Source organism: Centroberyx affinis, unplaced genomic scaffold (genome assembly GCF_046629955.1).
Source record: "Centroberyx affinis isolate AG114_WGS23_722 - 3 ecotype Tasmania unplaced genomic scaffold, CSIRO-AGI_Caff_v1 ptg000483l_1, whole genome shotgun sequence".
NCBI lineage: Eukaryota > Metazoa > Chordata > Actinopteri > Beryciformes > Berycidae > Centroberyx > Centroberyx affinis.
Genome location: NW_027279140.1, coordinates 193,440 through 212,814, shown reverse-complemented (window position 1 = coordinate 212,814; position 19,375 = coordinate 193,440). Strand labels below are relative to the sequence as shown.

The 19,375-nt window shown below is 42.3% G+C and overlaps 2 protein-coding genes across 3 annotated transcripts; one reads left to right on the top strand and one right to left on the bottom strand.

Annotated features, from left to right (window-relative positions):
- The first annotated feature begins 566 nt into the window (after nt 1–566).
- On the top strand, nt 567–13,981 carry LOC139642448 (calcium uniporter regulatory subunit MCUb, mitochondrial-like). Its single transcript, XM_071517278.1, has 8 exons — nt 567–1,057; nt 10,475–10,547; nt 11,035–11,202; nt 12,313–12,417; nt 12,619–12,779; nt 12,952–13,155; nt 13,276–13,392; nt 13,713–13,981. The coding sequence occupies exons 1-8, from the start codon at nt 950–952 to the stop codon at nt 13,779–13,781; spliced, it is 1,005 nt and encodes a 334-aa protein (XP_071373379.1). The 5' UTR covers nt 567–949; the 3' UTR covers nt 13,782–13,981.
- Nucleotides 13,982–14,094: 113 nt separating this feature from the next.
- LOC139642450 (caspase-6-like) lies at nt 14,095–18,576 on the bottom strand. Of its 2 annotated transcripts, none has more exons than XM_071517279.1 (8): nt 18,513–18,576; nt 18,162–18,203; nt 17,338–17,380; nt 16,998–17,150; nt 16,690–16,766; nt 16,218–16,393; nt 15,967–16,117; nt 14,095–15,830 (listed from the first exon to the last, which is right to left on the bottom strand). In XM_071517279.1, the coding sequence occupies exons 1-8, from the start codon at nt 18,541–18,543 to the stop codon at nt 15,595–15,597; spliced, it is 909 nt and encodes a 302-aa protein (XP_071373380.1). In that variant the 5' UTR covers nt 18,544–18,576; the 3' UTR covers nt 14,095–15,594. The 2 variants fall into 2 exon arrangements, with proteins under 2 accessions (XP_071373380.1, XP_071373381.1); XM_071517280.1 differs by having other exon boundaries at nt 16,998–17,147.
- Between the last annotated feature and the right edge of the window lie 799 nt (nt 18,577–19,375).

Sequence of the window (19,375 nt, the reverse complement as noted above, 5' to 3'; positions counted from 1 at the left end):
GTGGTGTCACAGTTATGGCCTTTCAAAGTCTCACGTTTTGACCTTTATAGTGCCCCCATCAGGCCAATTAGTGCCAAAATGCAAATGTGTCATGCCTCCAAGTTTCGGCAAAATTAGACCAGTGTGTCTGAGATTTTACCTTTGCACCTCCATTCGGCCACTCAGCGGAACACAGTGCTTTTTTTTAAAGAGCCGCTAAACCTAAAAAACGTCTGTGTAAAGCCTGACATCTAATGGTAAAAAGTATGGTACTTAAATCGCCATCTGACATCACCTGGTACCAAAGATCAGCTAATAGCAGACCATTGAAACACGGTGCAAAGATGCATCAGCCCCCCAAATTTAGCCAAAACCAGACTAGCACTGGTGTCTAAGATATCGTGTTTGACGTACAGATGGACAAACATAGTTGTGTGTGCTTTTGTCCAGTGGCTCTCAACCATGTGCTATGATTACCTTATTACCCACTAATATGCATTCCAACTAAATACTACACCAGCTGATCTCACCCTTCAGCACACCTTTAACCAGAAAGGAGGAACTAATCAGTGAACTCGGCTGGTGTCGTGTTTGGTTGTAATGAAAACCTGCAAACTCTTGGCCAACGAATATGGCACATAGCCTGCTGCCGTCATTCCGGCCACGCATACACTTCCTCTTTATAACTATTGTGTAAAACAAACCAACGGGGAGAAAAAGAGACAAAGAGAACAGAGTCTGCCTCGGACCGCGGATGTTGACAGGAGGAAATGGTATGCGGCTCTGCTTGGGCTGTGCCTCCGTCGCCTCCTCTCTCTGCCCCGTATCATCTCATCTGCTCAGTTTACACGGAAAACGGCCCGTTTTTGACTGGAACATCGGCGGCTCCGGCGGGACATAATTTTCGGTATTATCTCCATCCGGAATGCCAAAACAAGAAGGATAATTAGTTGTATGCTTACAAGCAGCGATGGCTTCGGTGCGGATGGTCGCCAAAGTTCAGGGGAGACTTTTGGGAAGTCTTCAGCCTTTTCACTCCGCTCTCAAAACTGCTCGTGCGGCTACATTACTTCACAAGGTAAACGAATCTCACTTCACGTAGCCTACGCCGTCGTACGATTGTTACACCGTCGTAAAAAAATAAAATAAAATCTTCAATTCTGTTTTGCGTTGCCTCGTGGTTTGTTTTTCTTCACTTAATACGCTACAAAGTAATACTTTGGTCGGTTCAGAATAGCCTACAACTGCTTTGAGCATTAGACCGAGGCCTGCTCTGTTCAGTTGTTCTCTGTAACAGTAGTTTCCTCCCAGCACTCTCTTCAATCGGAGTTCAACTTAGGAGAACTATTTTCTTATTTTTACTCGTAGCCAAGCGCTACTTAAGTGCTTGAATACGATCCGCCTCAGATTCCCTCTGTTGTGATAGAGTGTGTCATCTCTGTGGAACAGGATGTATTATAATTCAGCGAGCTCTCTCTGTCTATCCAGGTAGGCTACTGTATTCTTCATTCAGGACTAAACAGAACAACAAATAAATTATTCAAGTTATTACTCTACAGAGTTTTAGGTTGTGTGTGTTTGTGTTTGTGTGTGTGTGTGTGTGCCAAAAAATGAGGTCTGCATGACTGAAGAAGCAATATGCCAATCAGCAGTGGAGTGTCTGGTTCACTGATCTTTTCATTTCACATTATCCCATCACAGAGAATTGCTCATTGAATTATGATACTGATGAAGTTGTTGTGCCGACAGCTGTTTGGAGAGAGGCCATGATTACTGAATATACTTCAAACCCTGAGTAGGGATGTTGCCTTTCCCCATGCAATCCAAGCAAGCACCCCCCTCACTGTACTCTGCAACATATAGCATGTGACACATAGAGGTCAATAAGGTTAATGTGTTATTCTCATATTGCATGTCAGTATTTCAGATCAGGTGCTGGTCTTTATAGTTCTTCATGGTTCGCCACACAGTGCCACAGTCAAAGCTACCAAACAAACAACTATCTGCACAAATCATCTGGAAGGATGGATGCAATTGTGAATGCAGTGCAGGTGGGAGAATTGGCACAAGGCAACACCACACTTCACTCCAGAGTGTCATCATCTGGTTGTCACGCTGTAGCTCTCTTCACATTAGTTATCTGACAGGCTGTTGGATGGATCCGTTTTTAATTAACCAGCTTTTATTATCCATCTGAATGCATAGTAAGAAACTGCAGAGGTCAGTTAAGAACTGAGCAGACTGCCTCTCGTTTGCTCCTCAGATGCCTCATGCTCTGCCAGTACAGAGAAAACAAGGCACGTTGCTGGAGGAAAAAGCACTCAGAGTAATATAATGGAGTGACAGTTAGCTAGTTATGTGCACTCTCATGCAAGTGCATGACATTCTCCATATGAATAACTGGCATGCAAACAAGATCTATTTTTGTTAGACGGGCATACTGTATCTCATTAGTCACTGCATCATGCAAGAATGACTAAGATAAGGTCTGTTTTTAAAACAAGAGCTGCAGTTTTCCTCTTTTCAAATGTCCTAAGCAAAGTGTTCTTAAAGCTGCATTCTGTTGCCTTTTGGTGGATGGATGGTAACTGTTCAGTGTTTTTTGCCTCCAATCAGTGTTGCCAATTCTCATCGAAGGGAAGTAGCAATTGGTTTCTCAAAAAGTCATTCTAATTTGCATATTAATATGTTTGCTAGAGCCCCTCCAACCCTTAGCGGAGGAAGGGGCTACACTGTGTATGGGAAGCACTTGTCATTATTAGACCTCTTTGGATTAGATAAGCAAGTAGCAAATTTATGTGCACTGGCATCAGTCGCCAATTTGTTGCCAAATGCTTTGGGATTCAACCCATTAAAACAAAACATAACCAATCTGAAAACAAAACAAAAATCTGTCTCTGTTCATTGATTTATTCCTATATACTGTAGAAACCCAGCTTGTTCTCCACACGCGGCGTGTTTTGTTTTCACATTGTCCAGCACTGCGTGGCATTGGGTCACTGCTTGCTTAATGGTAAATGTGTTAAACACAGGTAATGAATAATGAGTGGGCAGCTGCAGAACAAACTCGGCGTCACTAATTCACCTTGAGTGCGCCGCTGGTCTGCCAGATTTCTCTGAGCAATCATGCCCTGCTTGGTATTCCAGGCTTCATCATGTTACGATGATCATTTGGTACAGCTTTACACTAGCCAATGACTGTAGATAAGAAACAAATTGTTAGACAGCGCTATCGCTCACTGGTATGAAAGCAGCACTCCCCATAGCTTCCCTCATAAGGGCGAAAGTGTTTGCCTAGATGATTTTTCCCAGTGGCAGTCCTTTGCTGAAGGCAGTGCGAAATTGATAGCTGAAGTCACAGTACTTTATCTCCTGTGGACTCTATAAGTGGGAAATGGCTCATTGTACTATTTCATAAATGGGATGTGACAATGTAGCGAGGCCTAACTGCAAGAGAACATTATCTGAATTTTATAATATTATAGTTGCATTGGAATCAGGTAGGTTAAATACGATGTTTGCATTATACAAAGCGAAACATATTTAATTTAACTAAATATGTTTCTAATTTATGACCCAGCAGGTGTTCCAGCACTGACTTTTTTCCCATGTATTCCCTCACCATACCCCAACCTAACAGCCAATCCCACTCTGTAAATTTTCTAAACTTTGAGAAAATGGCAGCCAGCTGAGACGAGCATCACTTTGTCACTGAATCAGATAGGGTTGAGTTTTGTTTCTGACAGCTGGTTCCAGTTGCTGTCTCACAACCGTTCAGCGTCTGGCCTGTCATTATACTGTAAGCAGGAGGAGGTTTCACCACAGTAGGCCTGTCTGTCTCTGACTGAGAAGAGACTAACCATGCCAGGCATAGTCTACGCCATTCTTAATTGGGCCAGAGCATCCACAGAAATAGAATGGGACATAAGTCCAAGAAGGAGCAGGTGGGCATTACCCTCAGGGGCTCAATGAGAGTTGTGTTTCACTCAGTAAGGTCATGCACTGTGGAGCAATGCTGCTCAGTAACAAAACTCTTTCCTAAAGAGGCTATAGTGAGAACAATACTGTAGTTGGGATAACAAGTTAGTGTTCTTCTTTAAATTTTTTTTACTTGAACATTATCCAGCTCTTTGTGAAACTATGTTCTGAAAGTTAAATGAGTTCTGCTATGCGTCACCACCACTCGCCTAGAGCTATTTAAATATCTTTGAGTTAGCCTGGCAGGGCTTTAATACATAGGCTTGCAATTTGCTTGATGCAATATATTATTCATCCAATAAACATATATACATTCACATACATTTAAATGCAGATATTATCAGTGTTTTGGAATAAATATACAGTATAAGCAAAACATTGCTGAGGGCTTTCTTATCACTTTATCATACCAGTGCCCAGTTCAGTCATTTTCAAGATCAATTGTAGCCCGTTGATACAGTCTGTGTATTCTGCCATGTCAACAACACACGATAGATACAGGAGAGACAAATAAGGTATTGCTGAGTACTTTAAATTAAAACTCTAGCCCTACTACACTGTACACAAGCCTGTGGCCAGACAACTTTTACTTTGAATGCACATTTGCATGATGTCCAAAGCCGTTGGCAAACACAGGGCATGATAATGAAACAAGGTAATGTGATAACAAAGCTGTTTGGATTATTTATTTCACAGCTCTGTTTTTATCTGTTGATAAAGGTTTGTGAACATATAACTGTCCATAAGGACAAAGGTTTTACCAGAGATTCTGCCCAGTTAAGTGAGGAGTAACACTAACTCGCAATATAGTGAAAAAACACAAGCAAATTAGATTTGTTAGTTGCATTCCGCTGACTGTTCCAAGTAATAAATCACAGAGGGACATAAATATTGAGTGGTGGAAGATAAAAGCATTTGCATCCAACCAAAAGGTACCAAGCTTGATCCCAACATTGGGTGGAAAGTGTGCCTAACAGCTAGCCCTAACCATAACAACTTGTTGCCTAAATTTAACCTAGCCATTACCTAAATCTAATCCTAAACTTGACCAGTCCATTCCCTTGGCTAGAGCTCCTGATCTTACAAACTAGACAGTCAGTGTTGGTACTTCTTGCCCTGATGTGACATTTTGATGATGCATTACTTGCCTATGCCTTGTGTGACCAAACAGGCAGTATGATTCACACAAGTGGGGAAAAAAAGTTCTTGTGGTAGCTCCACATTTTAAGCCAGGAAGGGGAAGTGGTGTTGTTTTGGGAGAGAGTTGTGTTTTTGCTTAACATCTGGCTGTTCTAGACCATAGGAATAACATAATGAATTCCTAAATTGAATGGTGTCCCCTTTTACCTTAATGTTGCCCCTCTGCATTATAGGTGCAGTGCTGGACTACTGGATAAATACAAGGTTTGCTGATTTAAGCTTTTAAGTATCTTGGTGTCTTGAGCCGTAGTAATTATATATGGCCATTTGACCTGAACAGTGATCTAGGAAAAGAACTCTCACTCTCACTCTCACAGGCTTTACAGGATAAATATGGGCCCTGTCTTTTCTTTTCATTCTGCACCACCCATACTGACTGCAGTAAGCTTGTGTAAGACACAGATGAGCAGTGATCGTCCCCCTCCCCATGGCATCCAGAATAACAATTTGGAAAGCTGTCAGGAAGTTAGAAGCCCTACTTGTCAGACCTGCTTGACTAAAAGTCCTCTTGCCTTTCCAAGGCTGTTGTCTCATTTCTTACTTCTCTTCCATCCTTTATGCATACTTTACACAACGCTGCCCTTCCACTGCCTTCATACCCTGATCCTGCAGTCATCCGCTGCCCCTCTCTTTCTTCTCTTTGTCCTTTACCCTACTGGAACATTAACTTGATAACAGAAGACAAATGCTTCAATGCAAATCATTTTCATGGTAGAGTGGAGGTTGATCTTAGCTGTAGTGGCAGCAGGCAGTAATTTGGTCTCTATTCTTGGCACCCATCATTTTTCACGCCAGCCCTTAGACCGTTTATCATACACACACGTTTCCCTTTCCTCCTGCCTTATGTCAAGCCAGCGAGATAAGTCATGCCGCTATGATCAGACATATGAGTATGTGGAATAGTATATCTGTTCACATATACGTGCAGAAAACATCCTACTGACACAAAACAGACTCACTTTGCCTTTGCTTGGTGGTAAGAAACCTTTGATGAGGGTGGGAGCAGACACATTAGGGTGTTTAGATGGGGCTCAACGGGCCATAGCTCAGTTGTGACAGGATCCATAATGGAGCGACCTGCAGGGAGACTGTAGGGAAAATGTCACCATGATAACCCTGATCATTGCTTGAGCAGCAAGCCCTGCCTGCTTTACCGCTCAGCAGGGAGATGGCAGTTTGTCACCATATTGCTTAGTTTTCACTCCCCGTCCTTTTGTTCTCTCTCCTCTCCGGCTCTCCCTGTTGTTCAAACACATGGCACGGCAGAAATAAGAAAAACATAGCTCAAGGGAAAATATATCCTCAGCAACAATGTTTTGAGAAAGAACATTTGGAAATGAGTATTTGGTGCTGGAGAGCAGATGTGTGACGTTGGCTGCAGTTCAATGTTGACCCCCAAAAATGTGTGAATGTCGATGGATGGACAGCGGCGGCCACTTTGCGCTCTGTGAATATTGATTGGTTATGTGAGGAAGGGAGTTAATTGGGAGGGGGGGGGGGGTTGCAATTTGTGTGTTTTGATTTCATAAGCAGAGAGATGCAGAACGTGTCCATGTCCAATTGAGAAGCCGTTGGTGATGTTAGTGTCAGTATGTCACCACTCCTAGGTGGAGACCGTATGAGTGTCTGCTAATGATGTGGGCAAGACTGTCTGTGGCTTGTTTGTGATTTTCAAACATGAAGAGAAATCCATTAGATGTGTTTTTCTGTGTATCCACAGTCTTTAACCTGTCGTGTTTTACAACCCCATGTTAGGTGCTTGAGATGAGAGCACCTCAATAAGTGCGGGGCTGTGTGTGTTCGCTGCGCTGGTGGAGTCTGTGGGTGTGCCTGTGAGGATGTATGCACAGGATTAGACCCAATGAGACTCAAGAGGGTGTAGAGATTGGACATGCAAGCGTGTGTATATTTACTGTCGCTCTATGCTACTTCAATGCAAACCCCCCCTTGCACCTAAAAAGCACTACCGCACTTGTTCCTGATAATATGTCTCAGTTGAGAGTACAGTTACTGAAGCCTAGAAAACAGCAGGTGGTGCACAGTCCCAGCTTTTAATTTCAGACTCAACACTCATCTTTACAGGTTATCATTCCCGTAACACCCCTCCCCTAAAATGTGTGTATACCTTGTGTTTACTGTAGATCAATCCTGGTCCTCAGGGGTAAGGACGCTACTGCTTTTCTATTTTACATAGTAGTTGAATACATTCACTCTGTTAAGTGTACTTCGACACATTCATGCACTATAAACTGTCATGTGTAGGTGAGGGAACAAAACCGGGCAGTATTGACAATGCAATATTCCACAGACTGTGATATTACAGGGCGAGGAATGTGGCTTTGGAAAACACACTGTATTATTCATTCCCATAATGCCCTCAAGGTGCATTATGTGCCACAGTAACCACGTTTCATTTGACGTATGATGGGAATGGTGTGTGTGCACATAGCATATAAACTGCCTAGAGTCAGTCAGGTGTTGAATTAACTGTTGTCAGTGATTTTACACACACACACACACACACACACACACACACACACAAACACACACACACACACACACACACACACACACACACACGTACATACACACTCTTCCAGTGTGTCTTCAGTGAAAGAGACAAATTGTCTGGCCCTTGCACTTGCTGCTCAGCTCCTGATGCATGCACTTTTCACATTAGCAGTGTGCCAGTGTGCTGAGCACAACCGTTCCTCCACAGTGAAACTACTTGTGACACAAAGCATTTGCTAATGAGAGTGATAAGGTATAGGCGTTTCTCTCTCTCCCAGTCACCAATTCTGCATTTCTGTTGGCAGCCAGTGCCTGCACCACTCATTTTAATCAAGCACTGAGGCAGTAGGGGCGGTATATAAAGCCATCTCCCGGGCTGTTTGAGATTCTGGTAATTTGTTTGCTGTCTGGTTTAACTCCGAGCAATTTCCGGAAGTCTTGGCTCCATTGTGCTCCAAGGATAGCACATTTATGAGCATGGGATGGTGCATTTCATTTCACAGCTTACAACATACATTATTTCAGAACACAGGGAGTTCATGACCCATCATTTTTGATGTGTGCGGCCATTGGGATGACCTGCTATACTGTACAAAAAAAATGATCCCATATCCCATAGACAGAGACATTTTTCAGAGCTGTGTGATAACAATTGTAGATCTCACACAAGCTGAACGGCTCAGAGATTTGTCTCAGTGGGATTGCTGTTTATTTGGCAAGCCCAGCTAGTAGCCCACATTTTCCCCAAGCAACAAAAGGTTTTTCAAGCAGTATATTGTCTTTTTTATGTAGTTACAATTGCTTTCAGTTTGGTCTGGTTTTAGGCACTATTTTTATTTCTATTTTTATTTATTTCTAACAGGACTTGAAAGCAGCACAATAACCAGAATACGAGTAAAGTGGTAACATTATGCTGCTAAAAGTTGATGTTACTGACACTTGTAAACAAATGAACACATTAATTTGTGGCATTTGGTCACATCTGCCTCAAGGGACTTTTCTTTTTTTCTAATAGATTTTCAGCCCCATTTTTGCATTTTTGGTCTGCTGCTTTTCCAAGCTCAATCGGCCTGTCTCTGTCATTGTCCACTCAGTGTATGAGAGGTAAAAAGTACCAATGTAAAGTTGGCAGAGGGAGTAAAATGGACCTCCCCCCCCACACACACACACACACTCACACCCTCTCTTTCCCTGTGGAGGTGGATGGCCAGTCTACAGGACTCCCAAACAGACGTTTTTTTTATCTTTTCGGTGTTGCTTGGCCCACCGCCGGCCCACAGGTCCAACACAACTTCTGCTACTCCAGATGGCCAGTCCGCCCCTGGTCATCACGAATTATTGTCTTTGTGGTTGTGACTACGACTCGGAGAAAGGCCTCTACTCACAAGGACAGGAAGCCTGATGTTTAGTTCCTATTAAAACCCCATCTCTCTCCATCCTCTGCTCTGCCACTGTGCCTTATGGCTTGTCTGCTCTCTTCACCAATGGAAATGGATGGTTCCCTTGTTCCTCTTTAATGTGATATTGATTGGACGAGTTGGAGGACGAAGGGGTGGGGGAGAATGGCTGTCACGTCCCTAGATGTTAGTATGACAAAGATGTATTCTCATGGGACCCCACTGACTTTCTGTCGAATAGAAGTAAAGGAATACGATTCTGAACAGTGCCGTGAATCAAAGGTTACCACCAGAGTGATTTGAAAGGGCGTGAAAGGTGTTTCTATTCCGAACATGCAGGTAGTGTCCAGATTTTCAGTAGGCATAAAACAACAAACTTTCACTGGAGAGGATTAATGTTCTGAATCATCAATCTGGCATAACTGGGGATAATAACAGGACCATATATCCTGAACATATACTAATTCATTTGTATTTTTTGTGATTATTACATACATACTGTGGTTTGGGTTACTTGAAATAATCATTGAATGTCAGACCCTAACCGCGGCATGTGGATTTAACAGCATCTCACTCTTGTCTCTCCTGACACCCAGGTGCTGTACCAATGATGTGTCCCACCCATTAAATTCAACATAAAATTATTGGCACTCAGCATTAGAGTCAGAGCCACTGGCATTGTAACTCTTAATCTCTTAATCTTAAAACTTAATTTAAATTTAAAGATTATGGAATAATGGACAGAGAAGTAGTTCTGTTGACTAGAATAATGTGATGTTCCCTATGGATGCATTACCATGATCAAAAGGGGCTGAGACTTGAAGTCTTGCAGAGTGATAGTACTTTCTGTTGAGACAAACTAGCATTTCACCACACATTAAATGCTGCAGCCTGGATTTTTACAGAAAGTCGTTGATCAGCAAAAAGAGTAAATTTAATCAGCAGAAATGTACTATGTCTGTTGAACTGTTGGGATTACTACACCCTGTTTTGCATGGCAGTGAAATGCATCCTTATCTCTATATTGCATTTCATGGTAAAGCTATTGATTATAAATGTAGAAATTAATATTGAGAGTACAGGCACTCCAAGCAAGCAGAGTCAGAGCAAAAAGTAAATTGATACCGTCTGTTTGCAGACTATTTGCTGAGTGAACCTTTTTACATTAGGATTCTCTGGTGCTGCTTACCCTCCAGTATCTGCAAACATGATAGTTTACCAAGGGAGGGATGCAGTTTTGAGCATAAAGAAATAGTAAGCTGTAAGTTAAATCAATCTCTCTCTCTCTCTCTCTCTCTCTCTCTCTCTCTCTCTCTCTCTCTCTCTCTCTCTCTCTCTCTCTCTCTCTCTCTCTCTCTCTCTATCTCTATCTCTATCTCTATCTCTATCTCTCTCTCTCTATTTCTCAGGTTCATCAACAGAGGCGGCCTCTACTGGCGCATCGTCAAACTCTTTTCTACAGTACACTCACACCCTCCAATGGTAACATACTGTCACTACACCTACAGTACATGCCAATAAAACTGCTTTGATTTACATGACTGCCCTTAGTTGAGAATTTACATTCGCGCCCACTGGGTAAAAAAACAAATTTAAACACTAAATCAACACTAAATCACATGCTGCTGCACTGTTCTCCATGGGTTGAAACTTTCAAGCATGTTGCATGTCTGGCCACACGCCAGTCAGTGATGTCACAGGAGGTGTTTTCCATCAGCTCACATTTTGCAGGTATTTTCCAAGGCAAAATACCCGCTTTGACATCACTGATTGGGGTGTGGCCAGAAGTGCAACATGCTCGAATGTTTCAACCCTTAGAGAGCAGTGCAGCAGCAATTTTCTGCCCGATGTTTAGTGTTGATTTGCTCTTTAACATGTCAGCTTGACTTCATTACATATGCATGTGAGATCAGGCATAAAACTGTAAGCGCAGCCCTCTGAAACCAAGCACGCCCCGTTTGTGTTGCAGATCTGTCCTTGCAGTACCGATATAGCCGTCTGGTGCTGGAGGTCCCGCTGCCATCCAGAAGTGAGAAGTGTCTGTTCTTCCTCAGGCCCATGCTGATGAGTGTAGGAGACCTCATCGCTGATCTGCAGAGAGAAGACCCCGGAGTCACTGCCTCTGTGCTCTCCAAGGGTAGGACACATGCTCCCATGCGCTCACTGAGTCGTGCGCTTACTTCACCCTCTTAGAGAGCAGTTTGACCTGACGCCTCTGACGTGCTGCTTCCCAAACTCAAGAGTAAATAGACCAGGGGCTCATTCCAGTTGATAAGTGACCAAATGTATATTTGCAGCGCAGCTACAATGGAGTTTGACAATTTTTCAGCTATCTAGCCAGGGTTTGGTGTCAGTCCCTCAGAACCAAAGAGCGAGGAGGATGAGATCCCAATTTCTCCACTGACAGTAGTCTCAGTAGTCCATAATGCAATGCAGCCACAAGACATGCTGTGTTTTGCCTCTCTTGCCATTACTATCATTCTCCACCTATATGTAAAACCCAGCTGGACGCGACAAGTTCAGGCATGTTCTCTCTTGTCAAAAATAATTTTGGGAAATGTAGGAAATCACTAACTGAAGTAGAAGTAGATGAGACAGGTTAGGGGAAAGTGGGTACAACAAAAGCGTGAATTACAAAACTGTAACAACAAAATAACTGGAATGCATTTACCATCACAGATTGAATATATATAACAGTGTAAGAGTATTAGAGGGTAGAATTTTCCTTTAATTTGCACATGAAATTAAGTTGTGTCTCATGACTGTATAAGAATTTTGTGATGAGCAACTTCATTATGCCTCCGTGACAGCCGTGGCTGGAGGCATTATGTTTTCAGGTTGTCCGTCCGTCCGTCCGTCCGTCCGTCCCATTCTAAAGTCCCATTCTCAAAGTCTTCACTACATGTATTTTATGAGTCTGGTCAGACATGGATGTAAACTGCAACTTGACTTGTTGGCGGAGGCATGCAACTGCGAGGCAGTTATTTCTAGTTTGCACTATGTCAAATTATTGACTCCCTCTCTGGTGTTATCAGCTGATGTTTGTCTGTATGGCATATGTTGTGCCGACTTGTTATGTGTTTTATTATGCTTTTATGCTATGTATGGTTATTGTTTTTTGTTCTCATTCTGTTTATTGTGTTTTTATTGTAAACTGTGGGCAAACTAAATTTTCTTTCCAAGACAATAAAGATTGAATTGAATAATCTCAAAAGCACTGACTTGGACTCCTGTCCTGCTCTTACAGATGGAGAGCGTGTAGCCAACACCACGCTGATAGACACTCTGCTGGACAAGGACTTCCAGCTCATCATCAATGATGCTGTATATAATGTCCAATGTCCTGAAAAAGGTACAAATGCCTTTCTGTCCAATCACCTAATTACCCTTTTTTGTATGCTTCTCAATTACACTACGCACTGATAAGATTATCAGTGCATGGTGGTCAAGCATTTAATCTTGCTCTTCTCTTAATTCTCCTGCTGTCACATCCTTCTCTCTTCACTCTCCCGCTGTCCCTCTCCTCGCAACTTGCTGTCCTCCTCCGTTGCAGTGTGTACGTCAAGTGAGCACGCCATGGGACTGGAGGACATGAAGCACATCGTGCATCTGCTCCACACCGCGCTCCACCAGCCTGACCACCACCTGCTGAAGGAGAGGCAGCTGCTGGAGAGACTGGACAGCCTCAAACAAGAGCTCTCACCTCTGGAGAAGGTAGTAGATGTTTTCTCTGCATGTGCTCTCTGTGTGTGTATACTGGTAAACTACTGGTAAACCTCTCTTTCTTTTTAGTACAATTTTGAAAGGAGAGATGAAAGTTTTGTTGGACGGGCTTTTACGACTCGGCCGGTAACCTGTCCCTCCATGTGTCTTGTCCTCGTGTCAGACAAAGGCCCAGCTGTCCCGTAAGGCGCGGTTCCAGACGTCCCGGGCTCTGTGGGCCGGCATGGCCCTGTTGTCTGTGCAGGGCGGCGCTCTGGCCTGGCTCACCTGGTGGGTCTACTCTTGGGACGTCATGGAGCCCGTCACCTACTTTATCACCTACGCCACCAGCATCGGAGTCTTCGCCTATTTCATCCTCACCAAGCAGGTGAGACTGAGGGACGCTAACGCAAGTTCTGTTCACCTCTGTTGTACGCATTTCCTGATTGAAGTTGTTTACGTTCATCTTCCCAGATTAATAGCAATCAAAATGTATTCCTTTCCTTAGGATTATGTATACCCAGACGCTCAAGACAGACAGTTCCTGCAGTACTTTTATAAGGGTGCCAGGAAGAAGCATTTCAATGTGGAAAAATACAATGAGCTGAAGGAGGAACAGGCTCAGGTGAGCACATATCTTCTGGTTTGTCCACACGCTCATTCATACTAACAGGCAGCTACTGTTAGCCAATCAATTTGAATGCTATAATAAACTGTAATAGCACAAATGAAAGCTACAACACTTCAGATTCTGATAACACATGTAAAGTTATTAATGCTTTTGATTTTCAAGCAATAATGGGTATAGTAGACAAAATAGGCTGTAGATAGATGTATTTCATATGACATTTTCATTCATTCCTTTTTCTAAGAAGCTACAGCAATGTTCAATTTATTCCCAATTAGTTAGCGTGTCCCTGAGTAGCTTTTTTTTGTGTGTGTCAGGTGGAAGAGGACCTGAGACGTCTGAGGAATCCAACTGAACTTCAGCTGCCACTCGAACAGATCCAATGAGCCCAAGCCATGAAGAGTCCCCACTCCACCAGAGCAGAAACACTTCCATACCATTTCCTCCACTTTATTTGATAATGGTGCCTTTTATTAGGAATCCATATCATTTTGTGTTTTGTTTACAATCTTGATAATGAAGCCAACCATATCCTTCTTAAAAGTATGAATATTGAGGAATATTGAAATAAATATACTTCAGAGCATTTCTTGAACATTGGTTGAATCTTCTTTCTGTCTGTCTATCTAATTTTGGAAGTCCAAGCAGCTGCCGTTCTGGCTGTTCATTATGAATAATTGCACACTGTTTCTCCATTATTAAATATAAACAAAGAAATATGAATAATGGTGAACTAAGAGGAAACCTGCTTAACAGTTTATTGCACATCAGTCCAGAATATTTCAGTGATCGTTAATCATTTCAATCATTCAAGCCCAAGCATTTCTCATCATTGATTTCACAGTTCTTTTGAAGACACAAAATACAAAATGCCAAATGGAGAGTTGTAAAAGGTTACTAGTGCAAACCCAACCTCTCAAAACAATCTGATGCCTCTAACGGTGCACACAGATTAACATTTTTTTTAATCAGTGTTTCATTTTTGTCAGCATAGCTGACATATTGGTCCCCATTTTGTGTTACTGCACCTCAGCAATAAAAACTTGATTTGCAGTTGGTAGTTTACAACTAGAAAATGTATAGTACCTTATGTTGCCAATTCTGTGGTATTGTTACCAAGTTATGGAAATCTCAAAGGAGTCATGATTATACTCACTGCTGGTAGATGGACAATATGAATCCTGCGTTTTTGAATAGGATTGAAATTTGTATGCAAATTCAAAGCACAGTTGGATTAAAAACATCACATAAACATATCTTTGTGCTACAAAGAGGAGGAAGCTTTTAGAAAGTTACTCAATAGAGAGTAAAACGGTAACTAAATGTCATAGATTTTATTTAAGGCACAACAGTATGACCACAAGGATACAGTATACAGTATATGCTGGTAACTTTGCTTTTCCTGAGTCATGGATCATGTGACACAGCTAGCAGTGTTTAGGCCTACATGTTTGAAAGAGACACCCCTCCTCCCTGAGGTAATTTCCATACTGGAGTTGTTTGTTCCTGCTGTGGGTGCAAATACGCATTATTCAATTTTGTACTGTAAACCGCTACATCACAAAGAACAAAACACAAACATGAATTCCCTTTTTGATGGAGCGAGCTTGAAGACAGACAGCATGCTTGTGTGGTGTCTTGACAGTCTGTTGTGAGAGATCTTATTTGTTCATTGGTGCGGATTAGCTTACAAAGAGGTGATATTCTCCCATGAGACTATTAGGCACTGGTGTAACGTAAGAGACTTGTATTACAAACAAAAAAAATCATTTGAAATATTATTACCTGGTCATCGTGCTTTTATGTCACCGGCCTTGCAGGGTAAGGCAACATTTCTGTGGTGCCACATTAGTTAAACAGGTTTTACGAGGAAGCAAAATGTTTAGAGACAAAGGCTTTGAAAAATAGCTACCGAAGAATGTGACCAATGATAATCCTGCAGTTTAAAAACAATTATCATATAATGAAAGTGCAAAATGTGTACTGCTGTATTTGTCTGCACTGGTATAATCACAAATGGTTTGGCAGCCATTAGATAGCTGAATATCTAATGCTTATGTGACTAATATGCTGTTGATGAGCAACATGCGGTTGAGGAATGGAGAAAACCAGCAAGGACAGTTTTCAAATCTTAACATTATGATATGTAGTCATGACCTGACACAAATATAAAAATTCAATGAACGAGGACTGAAACTATTACTTTTTTGTCCGGAAGTAGAGTTTCTTGGTGAGCATCGAGGCAAAGCAAGGTACCTGCTTCTTCCCAATGGCACTCCGGTCATTGCAGTTCCCAACACTCCTCATTGACACCTTCCTGTTGACCAGCGTAAGTAACTCTGTGAATTCCAGGGAATTCCCAAATGTCCGCCACACCTCACACAGATCCTGGATATACCAGGAGCCGTTGATGGTCTCCCGGTGGGAATAGTAACCTTAAACACACAGACGACAGGGCTGGACAATTAATCTGGATGTTGACGGAATGAACATCCTCAAAATATCACTGGGTAAATGTAAGATTACCTACAATGCACCATACAGACACTTAGACACAGAGCCGTCACCCACCTTCAGCCACCGAGTAGCACATGATGAAGTCGGCCCCAGCAGGCAGGGTGTAGATGACCCCGGCATCCACCACCACCTCGTTTGTCTTCACCTCACTGTCCACGACGTCCATGGGAGTCACCGGCTCATCGTGCTTGTCTCCACGGCATGCCTGGTCATCAAAACAACCACATTCGGTATGATTAAATAACGCGTATTTAAGCCGTTTTATCATAGTCTGAGTAACCTGACTGGGGTTTTTGTTTGTGTACCTGTAGTATGAAGATCTTGGGCTTTCCTACGAGGCTCTTGCACTTGTCTCCTTTGAACAAGGCGGTGACATCCTGGATGCTGATCTTGCCATCATAGGTATAAACGTGATCGTTCTCACCATGGCTCAGGAAGACGCACACAAAGCAGTCTGCATCCACATGGTTGGCCTCTGCAGCTGGTGAGATATCAAGTATTTCCTTTAAGTTACTCACTGCTGAACAAGTCAAACTGGATTGTACTACAGCAGGGCATATACTGAATCTGTCATAGTTAATTCTGTATTGAAGGACAGGAAGAAGAAGAGGTGTTCGAATAAGCACACCAGAATTCAGATACATATTCAAGTTTGCAAAGCTGTATGAAAAAGGATTTAAAATGAATTTGCTGAGATTAAATTACTGTATACATTGTTTGTGTCATTTGAGTGTTACAGGTGAGATTGCATCTACCTATCATCATCCATCATCTTACCTTCACTGATCTTATTTAAGACTTCCTCCTGTCTCAGGTTATCGTAGGCCTGCACCTCGAAGTTCAACTCCTTAAATCTAAGACAGAGGTAAAAATAAATGACACACATACAGACATACTATATGTATGACAGTATAGGCAAGTATAGGCAAAACCTACAAAACCTGATAACAGGAGAGACTCACAGTGACTGAACAGGTCTAGACAAGTTCTTAAGCACACAGCCATCACACATATAGCGTCGTTTTGCTTTTTTCTACAATATAATAATAAACGGTAATAAACGGTGACTAAGTTGGAAGTCATACCTTCTCTCCAGGTTGAAGCGATCGGCGTTGGTGCCGTGCCTGTCGTTCATCCCCAGGCGCCAGAAGAAGCGCTCCTGGTTAAAGATGATTGCCAGGCCTCGCCGTTTGTTGTCCATCTTGTACTCCTCTGCAGGATCCAAGGGTAAAGAGCTACTTCAGAAAGAAACCGTAATGAACACAAGACCACAGACAAGATTAGGGAAGAGTAGGAAAGCAGAAGAAATGAAAATGTCCAGTTGCAATTACCACACAACCAAGAAGAAACGGCTTAATTTAAATGTGATGAGTTTTGAATTGTACATAATAACAGATGATTATTAATAAAAAAATAAGTGTTTACCTTCTGAAGATGGCATCGGTCTCTGTTAGGTTCTCACCACGTTCTACAGAATACAACACATAAATTAATAATAACCCACTCGACAATGTATAATACAGTTATTAAACAGTATTGGATGAAAGAATCTGGCTTTTCATCCATCTGTCTTTTTGTTTTTTATATCGCAACACTCAGCACATCCGATTGAAATACATAGGGGATTGAGCTTTTTAGGCCATTGTTAAGCCGTGCAACTACAGGTGCGTGAATTGCTCCCACACTGGTGTGGGGTCAAGCAGCCATTGTTCCACAAGCACAGAGTCCTCATGGCCTTCAATAGCTGGGTGACAGGTGGAGAAAGATGGCAAAGGTTGCTAAAAGAACCGAGGGCAAAAGTGACACCTCAATGCCACACCCAACAGATAGCTGGATAAGCCTTTCTTGTGCAAAAGCAGCAGGAATGAGGTGTAGGTTTTCAGCAGCAACAGAAAGCATGAGGGAAAACTGAACCAGGCTAGGAAAGTGTGGCAAGATTATTATGTTTGTTTCTTCAAGGTGCGGCGCTTTTTCAGAGGGCCTGTGGTACATAGGAGGATGTTTGCTTATTCAGGACAGGGGGGGGGGGGGGGGTAATTTCTGACTCCTTACTTTATTATTAACATATTTACCATGTCTGAGCTACACTGTACTTTGAATTCACAGTGGTTTTATTACTGCTGTGTCTCAATGTTTCACTTTTGCTTCAGTGTAAGAAAAAAACCCTCCATTCTACTTTTGAAATCATCAAACGTGTTTATAATAGTATGTACACCTTTATAACACCATCTGTAATGTGAAGCACTCACCTGCCCTGTCTGTTGTTGTTTTGCTGTCTTTAGCAACACTTCCTGGCAATGTAGAAGAAAGAGCAAATTAGGCCTATGGAAACAACATCTCTCACATGTTGTGCTACCCTCAATGAAGAAGACACTCTGTGCTTTCAGCTGACTGAAAACTCCGCAAATCTAAGTAAAGACAGCATGGGAGTAAGACAATTGTAAACAGCTTAAATGAGGCTGAGGCTACGGCGAAAATCAAAACCAATTGCATTCAATTCGTGACTGGCTGTCCGAGAGACAGGTAAACTGACATGAGCAGTAGTCCACGATTTATATGACAACTTATCATAGAAACCAGAGGAAATGTAAAATTGTTACCTCCATAGCCTTCCTTTCCCGCATTAGACATGTTTGTAAGGTGGACTAGCCTTCCTCCGACTGAACTGACAACTAGATAATGAATTTGCTTTGTCAAGCCGACACCGACGAGCCAGGAGTCGCCCCTCCCCCGCAATCTAATTGGTTGCACTTGACAAAGGGAGAACACAATTGGTAGTTACGTCAGTCTGTCAACGGTCGATACCCAGCACTTCCGTATTTGCCACATTGCAACAGTACACAACAAAAAGTAGGGTGTGTTACAGTAAGAGGTTCCTAACCTTTTTCACATGTTAAGTCTCACTAAATAGATACACAATGGGTTACTTTGGTAAGAGTTTATCCCAGGAACTTTTCCTGAAGAGATTTTAGCTGTTACACCTGATTTGGTACAGACTGACAACTGTAGATGGAGTCGCCTGTGGGGAGAGCTAAACCTCTGGTCCAAACACTTACTCCAACAATCTTCTCTCACAGAATTAACTTGAAATAAAATTATAGTAAAATTATGTTCTTCCTCATTTGGCTAGGGGACCCGCTGGAACCCACTGAAGGACCCCTGGTGGTCCCCAGACCCCCATTTCTTTATTTCTCTCCATTTAATACTAGTTTTGCCCAATGTTGTCATAGACTTGTCAGTCAAATATACACCAGTGTTGCCTACAGTAGATATTTCACAGTAGCCTAGATATTGAAGTAGACAAAATATCTATTTTCATTGTTATGTGGATGAGACACAGCTGTAGTTGCCTGTAAAACCCAATGGCATCAATAGCCTTGATATTCTTAAAAAATGTGTGTCAGACATCACATGCTGAATGTCTCAAAACATTCTCCAATTTAATGAGGACAAAACTGTGGTT